The 18,471-nt window shown below is 40.2% G+C and overlaps 2 protein-coding genes across 2 annotated transcripts; one reads left to right on the top strand and one right to left on the bottom strand.

The window, feature by feature from the left end:
• Positions 1 to 1,761: 1,761 nt before the first annotated feature.
• On the bottom strand, positions 1,762 to 7,137 carry irg1l (immunoresponsive gene 1, like). The gene is made up of 6 exons (XM_036569392.1): positions 6,794 to 7,137; positions 5,861 to 5,924; positions 5,518 to 5,705; positions 4,802 to 4,894; positions 3,844 to 4,049; positions 1,762 to 3,199 (listed from the first exon to the last, which is right to left on the bottom strand). The coding sequence occupies exons 1-6, from the start codon at positions 6,809 to 6,811 to the stop codon at positions 2,272 to 2,274; spliced, it is 1,497 nt and encodes a 498-aa protein (XP_036425285.1). The 5' UTR covers positions 6,812 to 7,137; the 3' UTR covers positions 1,762 to 2,271.
• A 75-nt stretch (positions 7,138 to 7,212) lies between these two features.
• si:ch211-153b23.3 lies at positions 7,213 to 13,581 on the top strand. The gene is made up of 11 exons (XM_036567754.1): positions 7,213 to 7,236; positions 8,220 to 8,403; positions 8,991 to 10,472; positions 10,591 to 10,683; positions 10,776 to 10,880; positions 10,987 to 11,096; positions 11,182 to 11,373; positions 11,476 to 11,638; positions 11,729 to 11,894; positions 12,827 to 12,921; positions 13,005 to 13,581. The coding sequence occupies exons 2-11, from the start codon at positions 8,247 to 8,249 to the stop codon at positions 13,088 to 13,090; spliced, it is 2,649 nt and encodes an 882-aa protein (XP_036423647.1). The 5' UTR covers positions 7,213 to 7,236; positions 8,220 to 8,246; the 3' UTR covers positions 13,091 to 13,581.
• The last annotated feature ends 4,890 nt before the right edge of the window (positions 13,582 to 18,471 follow it).

Genomic DNA, 18,471 nt, shown 5'->3' on the forward strand with positions numbered 1-18,471 from the left:
CACCCCTAGATCTGTCCCTGCTATAATTGTAGAACTACAAAGTGCACCTATATGGTAAGTGGAGCTGATAAAAGGGACAATGAGCGTAGAAACAAGGAGGTGGACTTCATGAAGTGGTTGGTCGGTGTATGTGCTGTGTAGGGGAGCACGGGGCACAAACTAAGAAATACATATTTAATATATTTTATGTAATTAAACAAATCCAAGTAGAATATATCTTCTTGTATTCCATAGCAGCAACATCTGTGAACTTTGACAGCATTCAGGCAGATGTTTCCCCAGATTCAGTAACTCTTTCATCATAAGTGTTGTGCATATTCACAAAATTCATGCCAATATTATTTTAATTACCCTCATGATGACAGTAATATATCACTGTTTGAAACATACCATCATTGTGTGCACACTCCTGGTCAAATCACATGTTTTCATGATTTTCTAAGTGACACTAAGTTAACACATACTATATAAGGAACACACATAAATATTACATTTTACATATCACTGCTATGGACAGAAAACCTTGTATCTCCATTTTTGTTGTTTTTCAGTTTTTGACATAATTTGAAAATGCCTGTTGGCCTTACATTGTTTGAAAATTTCATGAAGAATGGACCAAAATAAACAGCCCAAAATGACTTGAAAATAAGTCTGGTTCCATTGACTTACATTAAAAGTAAAGTACGTTTTTTCCTTCTCCTGTAAAGTTACCATTTTGGAGATACGAGGTTTTCTTCTGACAACAGTGATAGTGACATTTTTTGGCAAATGTTAGTGCACAATTTCTATATATTTGCTAAGTTTAACATCTTGGAAAATATAAAATATGTCACATTTTATGTTTTATTTTTTTCCTCAATATGTTAAATTCAGCACATAAACAGTAAGAAGTGTTTCCTATGTAGACAACTTATTTTCTCTTAGATCATCAGCAAAATCTGTAATTTAACTGGGGGCGCCCAAAATTTTGTATATGACTTTATACCTGCTGTTATGAAGACTCCCAAAAGAAACAATGGGAGAAATCCAAATGTAAAATGTTTTTGAAGTTAAAGTTAATATAATATAGCTTTCATTTAAATAAAATGATCATTTCAGTTTTATTATATCATTTTTAGAGATGTATGAAAAGAGACATACGCTAATGTTCTGTGGTCAATTATATATTTGACAGCCTCTTTTCACTAATCATACTTATTTTGATACATAATTTTTATGTATTTAGGTTAAGAAAGCTCATCTGGCTTGTTCAGTATAGATCTATACTGAATTATTTGTGTTTGTATTAGTTTGTTACAATTAGCCCCTCTTTCTGTTTCATTTCATTCCATATATGGGGTATGATGTAGGATTGGCATTCACTCTGCTTTTGCCTGAATTGTTCATAAACTGTAGGTGCTGGAAAACAACGTTTATATTTTCATTTGTAATAGAGATGCAGAGATGTGTCGATTGCTTTTAAAAATGTTAAACTTGCTGAAATACTGTTATTATTATTTAGCAAAACTAACAGGTGTTAGATTGTACCTTGCTCTCACATGTTCCTATTCACTTAGTCCATATACTATATTTTAGTTATTACTACAGTTTTTTGTTTGTTTTTTTTTTTAAACCCAATGAAATGCCATTTTTAATGGAATTAGACTGCACTGATCAGTTCATGTTTGTTTTATCAGTATCATAATGAAGTTTCACAATTGTTTTTAAAGATGTATGAAATCTACATTTCTAGCTGATGTTTAGTGTTCTTTATTAATAAGTGTTAGTACTGGTGATCGCTGGACGACAGAGAATCAGAACTGGCTTAAAACACTTTATTTTATGAATTTTTATGTTCACAGACACACTGAAAACTCCTTCATTACCGACACCTTGATCACACTGCTGACACACAAATAAAATTAGTTCATAATATTAATTTAACAGAAAGTGCTCCCAATGTTAGATACAAAGGTATTCAAGTCATATTTACATTTTTTTTGCACCTTTCCAGTAAAAACACACAGCTGCTGGCTCTCAATTTGTATGTTTGTGGTTGTGTTATGATAATAACTAGAAAGAGATGTAATTTTTTAAAGAATAAAACAAGTAATCACTGCATTCAGTAAATAAATTCTTCATATGTCTTCTATATTACTAGGAAACTGTAAATTCTCACAGTTCATCTAAATATCTGGGAGGTGCACATGATAAAAGTCCTTCAATAGAAAGTACAGTCATTGTTCATGAACAACGTAAAGAAAAACAAAAAGGCTGGTGTTGCTAAGCTGTTTACTGCAGCTGGGCCAGCAGCGGTTTGCAGTCGGTCAGGTACTCCAGCCCCTCCACGGCCTCCACGAGTGCGTCCACCTTCTCTGGGATCAGCACTGCACCGGCATTGTTGCGGAACTTCTTGCGCAGGCTCTCATTGCTAAGAGGGTTCCTCCAGTGGCCGTAGAAGGTGTCGCAGCGGCCTCTGAGCACATCTCCGCTGACCAGAGTCACCTCCACCTCGCCATACATGCGGTCGAAGTTGGCTGGGTTGTCGTCGGGGTGCTCCACTCGGACGCGGGACAGTAGAGTGTGGAGCTCAGGCCGCAAGAGTGCCTCAGGCTGGAAGGACTGGACCGTCACTTCCCCGTCCAGCAGGGCAGTGCAGGCGTTGAACTGGAAGGAATGGCGCGCCTGGTGCTCCGACTCTGGGAAGGGTCGGTTGATATACTTAGACTGTGGGACCCTGAGCAGGATGTCCTGCACCATGCCTGGGGAGAAGCTTCCCGTGGAGAGGCCCACTAAGGTCTTATGGATGATGGCAGCAGCGTCAGCCACCCAGTGCATGCCGAGGTGGGCCGGGAATCGCTTGAAGGCCATGTCTTGCTCATCTAGAAGGAAGCTGTGCTCCTCCTCTTCAGGATAAGCCAGTGGGCGAGGGGCATAGTCTTCATAGAAAGCGCTGAAGCCAGCGACCCCTGGCACTGCATCCAGGACCAGGGGGCTTGCCTCAAGCCCACGGGAGGCCAGAAGGGCAGCTTCAAGCCCCAGGCGGGAGGCGTTGCCTATGTGCAGGGGCTTGGACTGAGTGGCTGCATTAGCCATTGGGGCACCTGCTAAGGAGGCAGCAATGGCCAAGGCATGACTGCACTGTAAACGGTCCAGGGAAAGAAGGCGGGCACAGGCGGCAGCACTGCCCATTGTGCCTACGACGCTAGGGGGGTGAAACCTTGAGAAGAAGCAGAGAAGAGTTTATGCTTTTAGGTGCAAAAAAGTACTTTTTCTTAAATAATTGCCTTTAAAATGCAACTCTCAGTAATGTATAGAAATTTTAACTTTTGGTCATTTTGTGCTGAAGTTGTTTTAAAAATCATACGGATCCACCCTCTGATGACAATGCCCTGTGTATGGATTCTAACGAGAGTATTATTTTATCTAATTGACAGTCCCATGCATCATTAACCACAGGTGTCTCCAGGCGTCATTCAAATTACACAGGTGGATTCTGTTTAAAGAACATGTTGGGGAAATAACAAATTATAAGTCATTTTATTCCACTCTGAGAGTCTAAATAAGAGCACCAAGGGCAGTGAGTTCAGTCACAAACAGAAGCGGTTTGTAGGGCTAAAAACACTCGTCTGAACGGCTTTATGGCAACTTCCTCTGCAGCTAAATGAAGTAGGCGCAACCTCTCGTAGCTCTGTGTGTAAGCTTGGAGAAAGCCCATGTTGTTACTCAGGGCGGTCCTGTTGGGACTGCTGTCATGACATTACTATATTTAAGTGTTATTTAAAACATTGAGGTATCCTGTTTTGATCGAGTTATACTTTTGGTTGTCCCTGTCTTGGTGAAAGACAGAACTACAGCTCTCACCTCTTGGGAATGTTGTGGGCCTCGTTGGAGAACCTCATCAGGCGACCCTGAATCTCAATGCCCACGTTGAAGGCCATCAGCAAATCTACACCACTTGGCTTGCTGTTGCTAGGAAGCATGTCACAAATTGCGAGGAGGGCAGGAAGCACTGCTCCAGAGGGGTGAGTTGCAGGATGCCAGGTGTCATCAAAGTCCATTGAATGAGCCTGAAGAAGACCTTATGATTTCCATTACTTGGAAATGATGCATCATAACAGTGTTATAAATGGAACAAATGTTTGCTCATTTAGCTTAAGGCCCTTTAAGTCAATACTTCTTATTTACTCAGGCAATTACCTGCATAGCAATGCTCATGTATTGCTTCATAGGTATGTTATTCAGTACTTAGCGTTCTGTTATAAAGCCCTTGTGAAGGCAGCCTTTGAATAATGTTACCCAATATTGCTTTAGTCATTGCAGTGCTATTCCAACAGTGGTCTGCTCAGTATACTTTAGAGGAATGTTAGCTCCATTACAGGGATCAAGATGTAGCATCAACCCCAGTCTAACAATAATACAAAGCTTGACCACAGGAAATATGAGCGAGGTCTAATAACAGCCCTAAGGCCTGTCTGGCTTTGAAATAGCAAATAGAAAATCCAGAAGAACATGACTAATGTATGCTGGTCAAATACAGAAGCCATGTTATTCGGCTCATAGAGGAAGTTCAACAACATTTTCTAGTTCTCTCACAACAAACCCCACCCCGATGATGTCTTTGTACATTTGTTTACCACTGTTTAATACTCGGGAATGGTAACAGTGAAAACAAACGTATCATAACGAAACTGTGATTCAGTGGTTCACCCACCCTGACCTCTTCTCAGATAGTTTATTTCTGGGAACAGAAACCTACTGGAGAGGACAGGACAGTCTTTGTTTTCCGTTATAAAATTCTATAAAAAATAATAAATCTTACCGCGACTCCATTGACAAAAGCAGCCAGGGTTGGGGACAGCTTGGTGCCACTGTGGCCATAGACAAAGCTGATGTCATCAGGAGCATACATGTGCTTTGGAAAAAAAGGAAAAGAAGGGTCAGTGGATCACTGCAGGGGCCGACACAGCAGCCCAAGAACAGACTTTGTGTAAGCAGTGAGCACAGAGCTGTTTCTGTCCACACAAGGTCTAGACGCAGAGCAGACATATTAAAGTCTATGTGAGAATGAAGTGTACTCTGTAAAGGCCAGGTCTTCACTCAAGGAACGCTATTGTGAATGCCTGTCTTTGTGATCTGTTTCAAAAACAGATTTTGATATGAATTCTAAGCTATTAAGAAGTTTATAGCTTGCTTGGAAATGTACCAGACTGGTACATCAGGTGTTGCTTCTAGAACTATACGCATTATCCCATTAAAGTCAACAAGAATTGGAAAGTTATGTGCAATTTCCTTGAATACTGATGTAAACGCAGTGTTAGGGAGGGTCAAATTTGTTTAAATGGTACATTTTGATTGCTAATAGGTAGTATATCGATATACCATAATCTCCACAATGGATAAGTAAAAGGAACATGAATGTAACAAGACTAATTTCCTATAACATCAGTTCACAGCAAACAAACTGTACATGGTGCAAATGCTGTATAAATAAGACACTGAATACGTTCCAGTTTCCTCTTGCCACTACATCCTTACCTTGCAGTGCTGGAGGGCCAGATCAAAGACTTCAGTGGTGCTACCCAGCAGTCCCACACCAATGCTGTCCAGCACCATGCGCTTGCTGCGCTGGAGCACTTTTGGTGACAGATGCCTCGGCTGCACGCTCTGGATGAACCTGCCAAAGCTGCTGGTCACAGTTTCCTCAGAGGTGGGGCGCTGCACCACTGGAAAAAAAGGCGAGAATGGAATTCCACAACTGCTAAAGTTCTTGCTGCATCCGATGAAGTGGTGATGAGTGTGTCTCGGAAAGACCAGCTGAAGTAAATGTTTGCCCAGCCAGACCAAAATAAAAGTGTGTGCAGAAACTGAGCTGGCTTACCATCTAGAGCTGATTTGTGCAGTCCTCTGACCACAGACAGGGTGCTCCGGGGTCGGAAGGATCTCTGGATAATACAAAGTTGTTTACTTGAATGTCTTCATGTACAGTGGTGTGCAAAATTTTGAACACCCCTGGTCATGTTACATAACTTGTTGATTTTTAAGTGAAGATAATGTAAAATATCCTCTACTACAGACAACCTTATATGTACAGTCTAAGTTTAATATGTTGGTAAAATTAGAACATAAAATGTAAAATGTGCCACTTTTGCACACATTATGTTTTATTTTTTTCCCCACTTCAGCAAATAAACAGTAACTTTTCCTTAAAATGTGCAGCGTATTCCCTTCATAGAGGAATCTATTTTCACTCAGAAAATCAAAAATACATGTCATTTGACTGGAGGCAACCCAAACGTTTGAATGTAATTTGTATGTTTTCATACTTTAGTACACTTTTACTGTAGTCTACTCTTTCAACACCGTATGAGATCTAATAAAAACATGACTCTGTATTTCTTTACTCAAGCCTGAAACGTTCCTTAAGGTCGACTCATCTTGTTTCTCTATGATTGCTCAGCTAATCAGGTTTTACCAGATACATCAACATGTCATTGAGGAATTACCTACCATTGCCTAGTGTTATATAAACATTACAAACATTCAACAAGAGTGCAAGCAATATCACTTATGACCCAGTTTAGACTTGAGACATAACTGTCCTGCTATGAACAGTTATTGTAAGCAAAAGCAAAAAAATAAAAAATAAAAAAAAACAAGAAAAGTACATATAATATTGGAAAAGTAACAAAATGGGGAAAAGTGCCAGAACTTTGTGGGTACAGTACAGTAAAATTACACTCATTTTTACAGGCAAATCTACACAGCAGCTATTTTATCCATCCACATACTTAGAAAGTCAAAGTCTAAGTACCTGTACTTTGGAGAGCATGTTGTCAGTGTACTGTTGAGGGGTTTATTCTGCCTTCGAGCCGAAGTTCTCTAAGTTCTGTCTTCTCTCTCTCTGTTCAGGACTGAAGGATGTTGTCTTGACAGGTGATGCTCTTGTTGCTCAGGTGAGTCTACATCCCTTCTTTATATAGGCAAGACTTTGAAAGGCTGATAATACACCCCACAAGGAAGCAGGGCTGGAACTTCCAAAACGTTGCTTTTTTTAGCATCTTGGGTGGGATTTCTCATCATCTGAGCAGGAAGCTGATTGTCTTAGGCAAGGGTCGCTTATGTCATCCATTGAGCTGGAGCATAGGGTTGGTCAGAAGTTTTGGTGCTCCTCCCACTCCACAGAAGCATGTTTCTTATAAACATAGAGCATCCTTCCACTGCAATCCAACACTTCAGACCAAGGATCCTCATCAGGTAAGTTCCTTCTTGAATTTCTTTGCCTGAAGCAAGAGAAAGAAGTATTAAGGTTATTATGAAGCTTCTTAGACATCAGTGCATATGAGCGTCTACTCAAAACATTTTTCTTCTAAAACTCAAGAAAAATCAAAACAGTCTCACCAAAAGGCCCATTTGAGTCTGTGTTGATATCCATCATTGTAATGTCTTGTGCCAAACTGGGGTGAACCTGTGGAACCTGTGTGACGGTCATAGAGAAGAGATAGGAGTCACATTTTAGACAGAGAAGCAGTGTTGTGCTCTGCCTCTATGGGGAGCTCCTGGGTCAGTATCACCAGCTCAGCTTTGCCAGAGAGCTGCCGAGAGTTTCACCCGTTTGGCTGCTGAACAGAGCGCCTGTGTCAGCTCACGCTGGCGGCAGGACATGAAATGATACATACTTGTGGAAAGGCTGTGACCAAGTGCCTGCTTTGCAATCTAAGAGGGAGGGAAAGAGACGGAGAGGGGCAGACAGAGCCAGAGAGGAAATTTTACACTACTGAGATCTGTTTTTATAAATGTAATTTTGAACTGCTGTTAAAACTAAAGTAAATCCTATCTGAAAAATAAATAAACAATATTAATATATAATCAATATCTCTCCAACATCATAATACATGTAAAACTTGATCATTATTGTGTTTAATAATTGAAAAAGCCTCAGTGTTGTTTGTTCATTCCTACCTATATTCAGCAAAAGCTGAATATAAGAATGTATGAATATGCAGACCAATCCAAACACCCTTATCAACCTTATGGTTATTTGCTCAACATGTTTATCTTGCTTGTTAACATCTACTAGGTAATGGTTTAACTTAGTAAATTAAAGGAAATAACCTCGAGTTGATAAATCAATTCAAGTTCAAGTGTTCAGTCAAAGTAACTAAATGTATTAAACAATCACTTCACAGTGTTTAAAGTATTTTTTCATCATTTCCTTGTGTAAACATAACCTTACGCAGCCTTATCAGCTAAAGTCAGCAGACCTGATGGCATCAGCGAGCGGCTTTCCTGCAAGTTTTTACAGTGAGCCTGGAGTGCTTGGGTTCTTGGCCAATGGCATCAGTGCATTCTTAGTGCTTCTGCAGAACTTCCAGGGAGCCAGAACTGGGATTCCGGCAGTTGGGGTAGAGAACATCCTGGCAGGTAATTTTGTGTTGGTGCATCCACCTCCAAACTGTGGCAGAACAATAAGGCACAGTAATGAATTCATCAATACAATGTATTTTTATATAAATCACATTTAAGTTCATGATATTTGATAATGTTTTATAAAAATTTTACCTCTTTTCTTACATTAAAATGGGTAGTGCTTTGGTAGCTGTAGGGCAGTGTTCATAGGCCCTTCATGACCATGGTGGTTGATATAGTGTAGTGAGTAACACCTCTGCCTTCTATGCTGTAGACTAGGGTTCAATCCCTGCCTGGGTAAACACCCTACACTATACCAATAAGAGTCCTTGGGCAGGACTCCTAACACTACCTTTGCTTACCTGTGTAAAATGATCAAATTGTAAGTTGCTCTGGAAAAGGGTGTCTGCCAAATGTCATAAATGTAAAGACAATGGACCTAGACCTACATAACATTTATAAGTGTTACCTAAAAGTTGATAACCTCACCAATATCACCTTGTGCATATATAAAATACAGTTATAGTATTGTATGTATGTATCTGTCTCTATAAATCTATATGTTCTTAATGCAGTTTCAATGTTTTTGTGGATCTGTATAGGTGTTCATCTCATTCTGATTGGTGGAGTCTGCCAGATGATTGCTGGCTTGTTGTCCTTCCGTAAATATGACCATCTCAGTGGCACAGCTTTCATTGGCTATGCAGCTCTTTGGGGCAGTTATGGTGCAACGAGAATATTCCTGGGAGCAAACCAGCACAATCCAAGCACTCCCATTAATACCTCAACCATGATAAATATTACACTCGAGAACCTTCTCTCCAACTCAACTCCCGTCAATGAAACCTCCATCCCTCAGTACCTCAGTGAATCTGCCATAGCTGGGCTGGTGCCCTACACCTTGCTCTCTTTGCTGTTGGCGTTCTGCTCGGCCACGGTGAACTACATTATGCCTTTTGTGTTTGGGGCCATCACCCTCACGTTAGTCTTTGAAGCTGTGGGACTGGTAACTGGGTGGGCTCTGGTGGTCTCAGGAGTGCTAGAGCTCCTAATCCTGCTCTTTGCCATCTATGGCTCTGCCGCACTGCTCATCAAGGGAGTGGCCCAACGCTATGTCCTCAAGGGCTTCGGTAACCCTCTCTTCAACGTGCTCCTCCTTGGGACAACCAATGCCAGCAGCTCCCAGAGTCTAGGCCAGGAAAAGAAAAAGAACACCAAATACGCTGAACCCATGGCCTTGGGCTTCTTCTGTGACACAGTCTCACCATTCATCTTTGCCTTCTATGCCTTTGGTTACTTCCCATCGATCCCAGTAAGTGCCATGTGGATATCCATCAATTCTGCTGCCCAGCTCCTGTCCAGTTACTATGCATACCTGAGGCAAGATTGCTACCATGCCACCAAGTTTGGCCTGCACTGCACCTTCTGGCTTGTGAAGACCTGGGAAGAGTATGTAGTGTCTGTGGTAATCGGAAGGAGTGAAGCAGCTACAGGACGACAGGCCATGGTGGGTGACTGGTTCTTCTTGGCAGCAGCTCTAGTGCTCTGTGTCGCAAGCCTGAACATGGACACCCTGGAGCTCGTCCACAATGCCTTCTTCTTCCTGCTAACCATCTCCACAGTCTCACAGATCCCTCTTGATAGGTATTACATCTTTTTTGGAGTGGTTTGCTCCTTCTTCACAGCTCTTTCACTGTATGGCACATTTGCACGTCTCATCAACACCATTGCTGAGAAGTCTCTGATTCCTGTTGGACCCCAACCTGTCTCAACCGAACGACTCCAGAGTGGCCTTGGGTGTCTGAAGAAGTCGTCTCCACAGGAACAACTCCAGGGAAGGGGTTCCCAACTTCCTGATGCTCTGTTTTACCTCACCAATGGAGTTGCAGCTCTCTCAGCCATCCACAGCAACCAGCCCCACCAGAGCTTTCTAGACCTGACCGTACCTTGGGTGCTCATCCCAGGGGCCATCATCCAGGGATACGTTAGCCGACTGCAGGTTCAAGGTGGTCAGAGGTTTGGCTCTGTTATCCCATCCTTCTATGTGGCCATTTGGGCCACCTGGACCTGGTTCAGGTTTGCAGGTATGTACATATAATAGAGCAATATTTGAAATCACATCAGGTTTATGTACTATGTTAAATACTATTCAGTGATGAATAATACTGGATTGCTCAATGATACTGGATTTTTGACTTACAGGACATCGTTTGCAGATTTCCACAGAATCAGCAGGTGGCTTTACAGCAGGAGCAGTCGCTTTTCTGGTGATTAATGCTTTCTTGATGCTAATTGGTAAGTGTCGCTATTAATCTAAAATATAATTTGAAGAACTAGTTTTTACCCATTTAATTTAAACTAAAGCCTGTTATTTTCATAATTGGCAGCTGCCTATGGCAATCTGGTTCTGCTGACTTTAACCACTATCATGGAGGTCATAGTGGTTTGCTTTCTTCTCTCCACTCTTGACAGACTGCCCTACCAACTGGAAGGTAAATTTTGCCCTATGCACAGCAGAAAAAGGCAACTTTATAATCCATTGATTTTCAGTTGACAATAACTACATCAGTGTATGTTCTTCTCAAAATTCATTTTCAGTTGCTATGCTTTCGTTATTTGCCATCACTTGCTTATATGGGACTCTGGCATCACTTCTTAACTGCATCTTCTCCAAGAAACTGCTACCACTTGGCCCTGCACTGATAAAGGTAACTTGCTTTACTATATGTGTCATGAAACATCTCAGTTGTCGTTGGAAGGTTTTGATTATTCTGTCTAATTTCTTTTTCTAAGAACAATAAAAAGAAGGAAGCTGCTCCTACAACTCCATGTCCAGTGGTTATCTCTCGGGGGACCAGTGGGCTCCTACAGATTGCCAAATTGCTCGAAAATAATGGTGTGTGTGGTATTCCCACGGATACTGTCTACGCCCTGGCTGCTTCGTGCAAGAACCCAAGTGCAATAGAGAAGATCTACAACATCAAGGTGAGCTCCAAGGGATGCTGTGCATGTAATGCATTACTATACTTATTAGAAAGTTGAGAACAATGAATATTAGGTTGGCTGACCCATGTTCCTGCTTCATAGGACCGCCCTGCAGAGAAGCCCATCTGTATCTGTATCTCCAGCGTGGAGCAGCTTGTGGCAGCCAAACCTCCATTCAGCCCCCTGCTGTGGGAGTTCATGAGAAATGTCTACCCAGGAGGCATCAGCTGTATTGTGCCGAAGGGAGACTGGCTCTTCAAACTTGGTAAGTGGAGCGCCATTGTAAAACACCACCATACATCCCTGAGTAATGTTCTTGTCTTGAGTAATCTTCAAATTTTTTTTTCCCCTTAAGGCGTGGGACCTGCATATGACCGTGTGGGGACAAAGGAGAGCATAATGATCCGTGTCCCTGACCACACGGTGACTGCACACCTGTGTGACATCACTGGGCCCTTGGCTATCACATCTGCAAACCCTAGTGGTGAACCTGACAGCACACACCATGACATGGTCATTGAGTAAGTTGCACTTTGGTGACTGGTGCTCTCTTAATAAGTGCTTATTACAATGTGATCTATGCAAGGGCTTGACTTGATTTGAAGGCTGCCTTCATAGGGATGTCCTGATAAATGTATGATTTCACAAGACATACTTAAGTGCTTTTGATATGAAATGTTTGTGAAGTAAATGACATTGCATTCACATAAGGGGCCAAAAAACTAAAGTGAAAGTAATTAGTTCCATTTATAACACTCTTATGAAGCATCATTCCCAAGCAATGGAATTTACAAGGCAAAGGCCTAGTTGAGAATATCATATATCAGTTCTGTGGAAAGTTCTGATGCCCTTAAAACATCATACGGTTCTCTTATGGTTGTTCTCGACTATGTCAGTTCCATTACTATAATGCTTCTTATTAGTATTATAAATGGATCAATGGTCCATCACTTTAGTTTAAGGCCTTTATGTTAATGCAGTGTCATCTTATGTCATTATACCTGCTCATAAACACTCAAGCATTTATTAATAAAAGCTTTTCAATGCTTAAGTCCCTATGCAGGTAACATTCAAGTAAAGTGTTAACAGATATTCTTTATCAATGCACAGTCCAAGTAGCCATGAGAACAAAACACAATACCCCTCTCTTAGCCAAACCTGAAACCTCTCGCTCACTGATCCATTCAGTTAATAAGGCTTGTGCAAACATTTGTCAAAGGTCTTCACCTTTAAAAGGTGCTTTGCTGGCCAACTTAATTATTATTTTGGTCAATCACTGTTTAACAAACAGAGTTCACTTATATAATACAGTGACATGGAAATGCCCCTCATTATTTCCTGTCTTTCTGTATTAAAAATTCAATTAAGTCTTAGTATGGACATGTCCATAGTTCAGTAGCCATCAAAGCGATAAGCTGTCAAGGCATAACAAAGGCACACTTTTTTCCCCCAGTCGCCTCGGACACAAGATTCAAGGAGTACTGTGTGATGGAGAGTCCAATGAAGTGGTGGCATCAACAGTGGTCAACTGCCTGAAGATCAATGAAGGTAATCTGAAACTGAAGACCCCAACAACAAGATCTGTTGTTAGAACTTTTCACAGATACTTACTAGTACCGTTTTGTTCACAGGTACCATCACCATTCTGCGAGAGGGATGTGTTCCTGCAGTAAAGGTGCGACAGATTTTTGAGCGGGTGAAGAACAGCATGTTGTAAGATCAGAATCCAGAAGAAAAATAAATGTTCTTGAAGATGATGAAACATTGCTTAATTCAGCTGGAGGAAGGATAAATGAGGCATCAGACCTTATCACCACAAGTGTTCTCATGGTGCTTAACAGCAGTGTTTCAATAATGTTTAACTGGACAAAACTCACTGTTTATACTGTATGTGTGCCAATTTACTGTGGAGTATTTTTTTTTTTAAATATTTGTGTTATTTCAATTTTGTTTTCGGGTTTGGTCTTACTTTAGACACATTTAAGCTTTTTGCAAAATGTAAATCTGCGGTGATATTGCTTGTATTGCACTTTTTCTGTTACACAAAAGTATAAAATATAGCTTTTAATGAAGGACAGATTATTTATGAAATATGCATTATAATTCTATGCTGGCATATGTATTATTTTGCACTGTAAATCTATTGAGTATCGATTTCTTTTTCTTTGTTTCTGTTTCACGTTTTTTTCCTGTCATGACAACATTTTAATAAAGACTTGAAAGCTATATGTTTCAGTATGTTAATGCTCTATAAGCACTATGAACACAGAAGACAAATGAACTAATAGGGATCACATTTAAAGAGTTAAATGTTTTTTTCTAATTAAGTGACAGTGAACACTTTGACAAACACTGAAGAGTTAACTTTTACAGTGAACATGGTCACTGACCAACACAATGCCCACTCATCAGCAAAGAGAACGATAACCTTCACTCTTAGTCAGCAACACAATATCAGGCAGCTGAATAAAGCGTATATAAAAAACATGTGCCTGAGGAAAAGGCAGCCTGGGTGGAATGAAAACACACTGACGGTGAGTAAAACAAAGGGAAAGAAACGCCCAGTATGCAAATAGACGGAGCCAGGAGCCAATGGGAAAGAAATATACGTTTAATCTAACAAGATCGTGTTAAAAAAACAAACATGTAACTGTATTTCACAGCTTTCTTAGCTTCACTCAGTTTCACACATTTGTTCAGCAACTTTAATGAGAAAGAAACAATTAAAACCAACAGAAATGTCTCATTTTTTGAATGTAGGGTTTCAAAGTTGCCATAGCAACAGACTAAACTAAATAGCAATAAGTTAATTCAACTCAAAAATGCCATTTGAGTGTACAAAATCATCAAAAATGTTCCCTTAACTTAAAATTGTTGAGTAATATGTGGGATATACTGAATTTTATGTACAACAGACTTAATATATTTGAGTTAAAACAAAATGTGGGATTACAGTGTAGAAGAACCACTTCCAGTTCCCTAAAACCTTTCAGTGAATGGTTCTTTGGAGAACCATTTTTGTAACTGACATGTGTGAGTGTGAAAAATATTCTCCAGAAAATGTAAACAGGTCAACATTTCAGCCTTTAAAAAATCTTTACACATTGTTCTTCTGTGGCATCACTTGAAGAACACTTTGTGGCACCCTTTTTAAATTTTCACCACCAACTACCACCCAGGTATCTGTACTGGTAAATGTTAGGGATTTAATTGGTGCCTCTCTTCAGTAACTTTAGATTGGTGGGTGCAAAAAGGCTACTATGTGTTAATTATGTTATGATAGTATATGATAATATGATGCTTGAAAAATTCGCTTATTACTGGAATGATGTTTCAAAATTCTCAAAATATTTTGTTTTATTCTCATTGACTGCTTCAGTTTACAGCTGCTTTCATACTGGCTACAGCAGGACCGATACCTGTACTAAGTCTCTAAATGTAAATGTGTGAAATATAGTTATTATTATGATGTGATAAACCCTGGATCACAGTTAGGCATCGTTTCTCACTTTAACATTTTTATGCCAAATCCCAAAAAACAAAGGTTAGCAAATGTGACTGTAAAGTGCAGCAAAGTGATGTTCAGTTAATGACATCATGCTACTAAATTATCAGTACTTTCATCCCCCAAAGACCTCAGTAGCACTTAGATGAATAACTGGCTCATCACATTGATTTATCAGTCCACTCAGGCTTTCGCAGAAGCTTCAGTGTTTGGAAAGAAGGTGTTTGTTCAGATTCCCTTTAGAGTCCATCTAACAAGCATGCACTGATTTTAAAATGGTTAATAAATAAGCATTGATGGTGCTTCTTTTAAAGATCGTATTTTTTATTTAATTTTAATTAGTGTTCTTAAAGCTTTAAATCAATGTATTCCAAACTGTATTCTTTTCAGAATGTAAAATGGACTGAATACAGGCACTTAAGTTCTGTATTCTGAATATGTATGTTGAATTCTTGGATTCCATTACATTTCAACCTTGCTGATCATAAAGTTCATGATGTTTAGAGATTCTGTTATTTTGGTTGCACCCTGTACATTGTAAAAGACATTCAGTGTAAAATAACAGTAATTTACAGTACCATATTGACAGTAAAAAACAGTAAAATAGCACATATATCCTGGACTACAAGATTACTGTGAAGCTGTATTCTACTATATACTTATAGGAAAAAAAATACTTAAAATACAGTATTCTTACATAAGAACAGTGAAAGCAATTCGATACTTAATTATCCACAGTAATAAAGTAATTTACAGTAAATTTATATATGAAAAAATTACTTTTAATCTTTTAATTTGACGCCCTATTTAAATATTAACTACAAAAAAATGTTTATTGTTACACTTTGCACTGCATATGCATTTTGCTCAGAATATCTCAAATATGTTTTCAAATGCAAATGAACATTTAACAGACATTTTAAATTTGCTTATAATTTGCACAAACATGACCAAAACTTGTATCAGGCAATATCATTAAACAACAACATTTCTATCAACATCTCAGTGTTCCCCTGTTGAAAAAAGCAGTGTAAAAGTGTAAAAGTCAGTAAAACACCAAAACCTGAATCATCAGAATGAAAACGCTTAAAATGTTTTTTAAAAACTTTTTTTAAAAATATCCCATAATGGTGTGCGGTACACAGCTCAACACCAACCTCAAATTAATTTGCTGTGTTATTACAGAAAACATTGTGGTGTCCGCCATGGTTTGCGCGATTTCCTCGATGTCGGGAAAGCACCATGGTTTGTGGGAAAGCACTGTTAATTTCCACTGCTTTTCAGACACTCAAAGATGATCCTCACCTATTGTAACATAAAGGCAATGTTTGCATCAACAGGTGCATAGAATGTAATGCTATTGAGGGGATCAGTTAATGTGTCAGCACAAAAGCATGCATTCTAAACCTACTCATGATCGAATGGAAGCTTTCGCAAGTTTCCTGTTACGCATCATCAGGGAGACACACCCACAGTGTCAGTGTCACAGTACGTACGTGACCGGCTGAGGACAATACACAAAACATCGGCCGACCCCCATGTAGGCGAGCGTATTGACAACATGCTATTGCTTCTAAAGCATAATGTAATGGGGTGATGTTTACACACTGATCTAACTTTCGCAATACTGGCTTTGAGGGACGTTATTGTAAAAACTCCTGCCAGCAGTGTGAGACATCAGTATTGACAACATGCAGTTGCTTTATGCAGTTCACACACTGGACTGATATTCATACTATTGATATCTACCACGTTTTCATACCGCTGATATCAAAGCAGGTGAACAGGCTGAATGGTGCGCCAATATCAACAATATCAATATCGACTGCTGCTGGGACGCTGTTGTGAACACGAAGATCCTGGCAGCAGTGCGAGACGTCAGCACACAGTCTGAGAATTCAGAGGGTTAGTTGAGTCTGTTGGACAAACAAACACACTGGGTAGGCCTGCAGTCCTGAGCTGTCCACTTCCACCAACCTCACAAACACTGGGAAGTGTTGATGTTTTTAAAGCATTGTGGTGGTACATAAAGGCACTATGTGAGATAAACATCCAAGCACCAAATGAAAAAGGGCACATCTTTGAAGTGAATACACTGTAACTGACCCAGCCTTGCTCCACCTACAAATGTGTTCTTTGGCTAAGTTTTGCGGAATGCTGACGAGTATCCCGTTAAGCCTAATGGGAAACTGTAGCACACAGACAAAATACCTAAATCATTTACACAGGGCTGCAATGTTTGCCTAGAGTGGGGCTGTCCATAGTGAGCCCTGAGGGCCAAGGTGTGGACATTTGATTTGGCCTGCCAGGAAGTTCCCATAAACCCAACTTCTCACCCAATGAGAAAATAAACACTTTTATAATATATGTCACTTATCAAATTCTCATTTTTCTTGTAAAATTGTGTTTTTCATGACTTTTCGCAATAAAATGTGGTGTAATGTTGTGAATACTATATGTATATGTGTATAAATCAATTTGAAATACCTTCTTTTTCTATCTTTGTACTTTGTTTTGTCTTCTTGGCCCTCGACCCACAAAAAAAAAAAACGAACTTTGGTAACCTGAGGATGAAAAGGAGTTGCAAATCATTTGTGTTAACATCCGAGTTGTGTTTTGAGTCACTGGGGTTAAAATCCGAGTTGTGTTTTGAGTCACTGAGGTTCGAGTCCGAGTCAAGTTGTGAGTCCCTGGGGTTCGAATCCGAATAGAGTTGTCAGTCTCTAGGATTCAATTTGAGACTTGGGTTTGAGTCTGAATTGATTGGGAGTCACTGGGATCTGAGTCCGAGTCGAGTTGCATGTCATTGGGGTTTGAGTCTGAGTTGAGTTGTGAGTCTTTGGGATTCATGTTGTGAGTCACTGGGGTTCGAGTCCACGTTGAGTTATGAACTACTGGGGTTTGAGTCTGAGTCGAGTTGTTAGTCACTGGGATTCAATTTGTGAGTAACTGGGGTTCAAGTCTGAGTCATTTGGGAGTCACTGGGGCTCGAGTTTGAGTTAAGTTCGGAGTCACAGAGATTCAAGTATGAGTTGAGAGTCAATTGGGTTTGAGTCTAAGTTGAGTTGCGAGTAATTTGTGTTTGAGTCAGAGTCGAGTTTTGATTCACTGTGTTTAGAATCGGAGTTGTGTTTTGAGTCACTGAGGTTCGAGTCCGAGTCAAGTTGTGAGTCACTGGGTTTTGAATCCAAATAGAGTTGTCAGTCTCTAGGATTCAATTTGAGTCTGGGGTTTGAATCTGAGTTGTTTGGGAGTCACTGGGATTTGAGTCCAAGTCGAGTTGCCAGCCACTGGGGTTTGAGTCTAAGTTGAGTTGTGAATCACCAGCGTTCAAGTCTCAGCTGAGTTGCAAGTCACTGGGGTCTGAGTCCGAGTCAAGTTGCGAGTCATTGGGGTTTGAGTCTGAGTTGAGTTGTGAACTACTTGGGTTCGAGTCCAGGTCGAGTTGTTAGTCACTGGGATTCAATTTGTGAGTAACTGGGGTTCAAGTCCGAGTCCCTGGGGCTCGAGTTTGAGTTGAGTTGCGAGTCACTGGGGTTCAAGTCTGAGTCAAGTTGCGACTTACATTGTTGTAAATGTGTTGTTTATAGTAA

The sequence above is a fragment of the Colossoma macropomum genome, unplaced genomic scaffold, assembly GCF_904425465.1.
Source record: "Colossoma macropomum unplaced genomic scaffold, Colossoma_macropomum, whole genome shotgun sequence".
Classification (NCBI taxonomy): Eukaryota; Metazoa; Chordata; class Actinopteri; order Characiformes; family Serrasalmidae; genus Colossoma; species Colossoma macropomum.

Coding starts and splice junctions, on each gene's coding strand:
- irg1l (XM_036569392.1), bottom strand. Junction 5,706..5,860: donor GCACAAATCAGCTCTAGATG/GTAAGCCAGCTC, acceptor CTTTTTTTCCAG/TGGTGCAGCGCCCCACCTCT. Junction 4,895..5,517: donor TGGCCCTCCAGCACTGCAAG/GTAAGGATGTAG, acceptor TTTTTTCCAAAG/CACATGTATGCTCCTGATGA.
- si:ch211-153b23.3 (XM_036567754.1), top strand. CDS start 8,247: ATGGCATCAGCGAGCGGCTTTCCTGCAAGTTTTTACAGTGAGCCTGGA. Junction 8,404..8,990: donor GGTAGAGAACATCCTGGCAG/GTAATTTTGTGT, acceptor GGATCTGTATAG/GTGTTCATCTCATTCTGATT. Junction 10,881..10,986: donor ACTGCCCTACCAACTGGAAG/GTAAATTTTGCC, acceptor ATTCATTTTCAG/TTGCTATGCTTTCGTTATTT.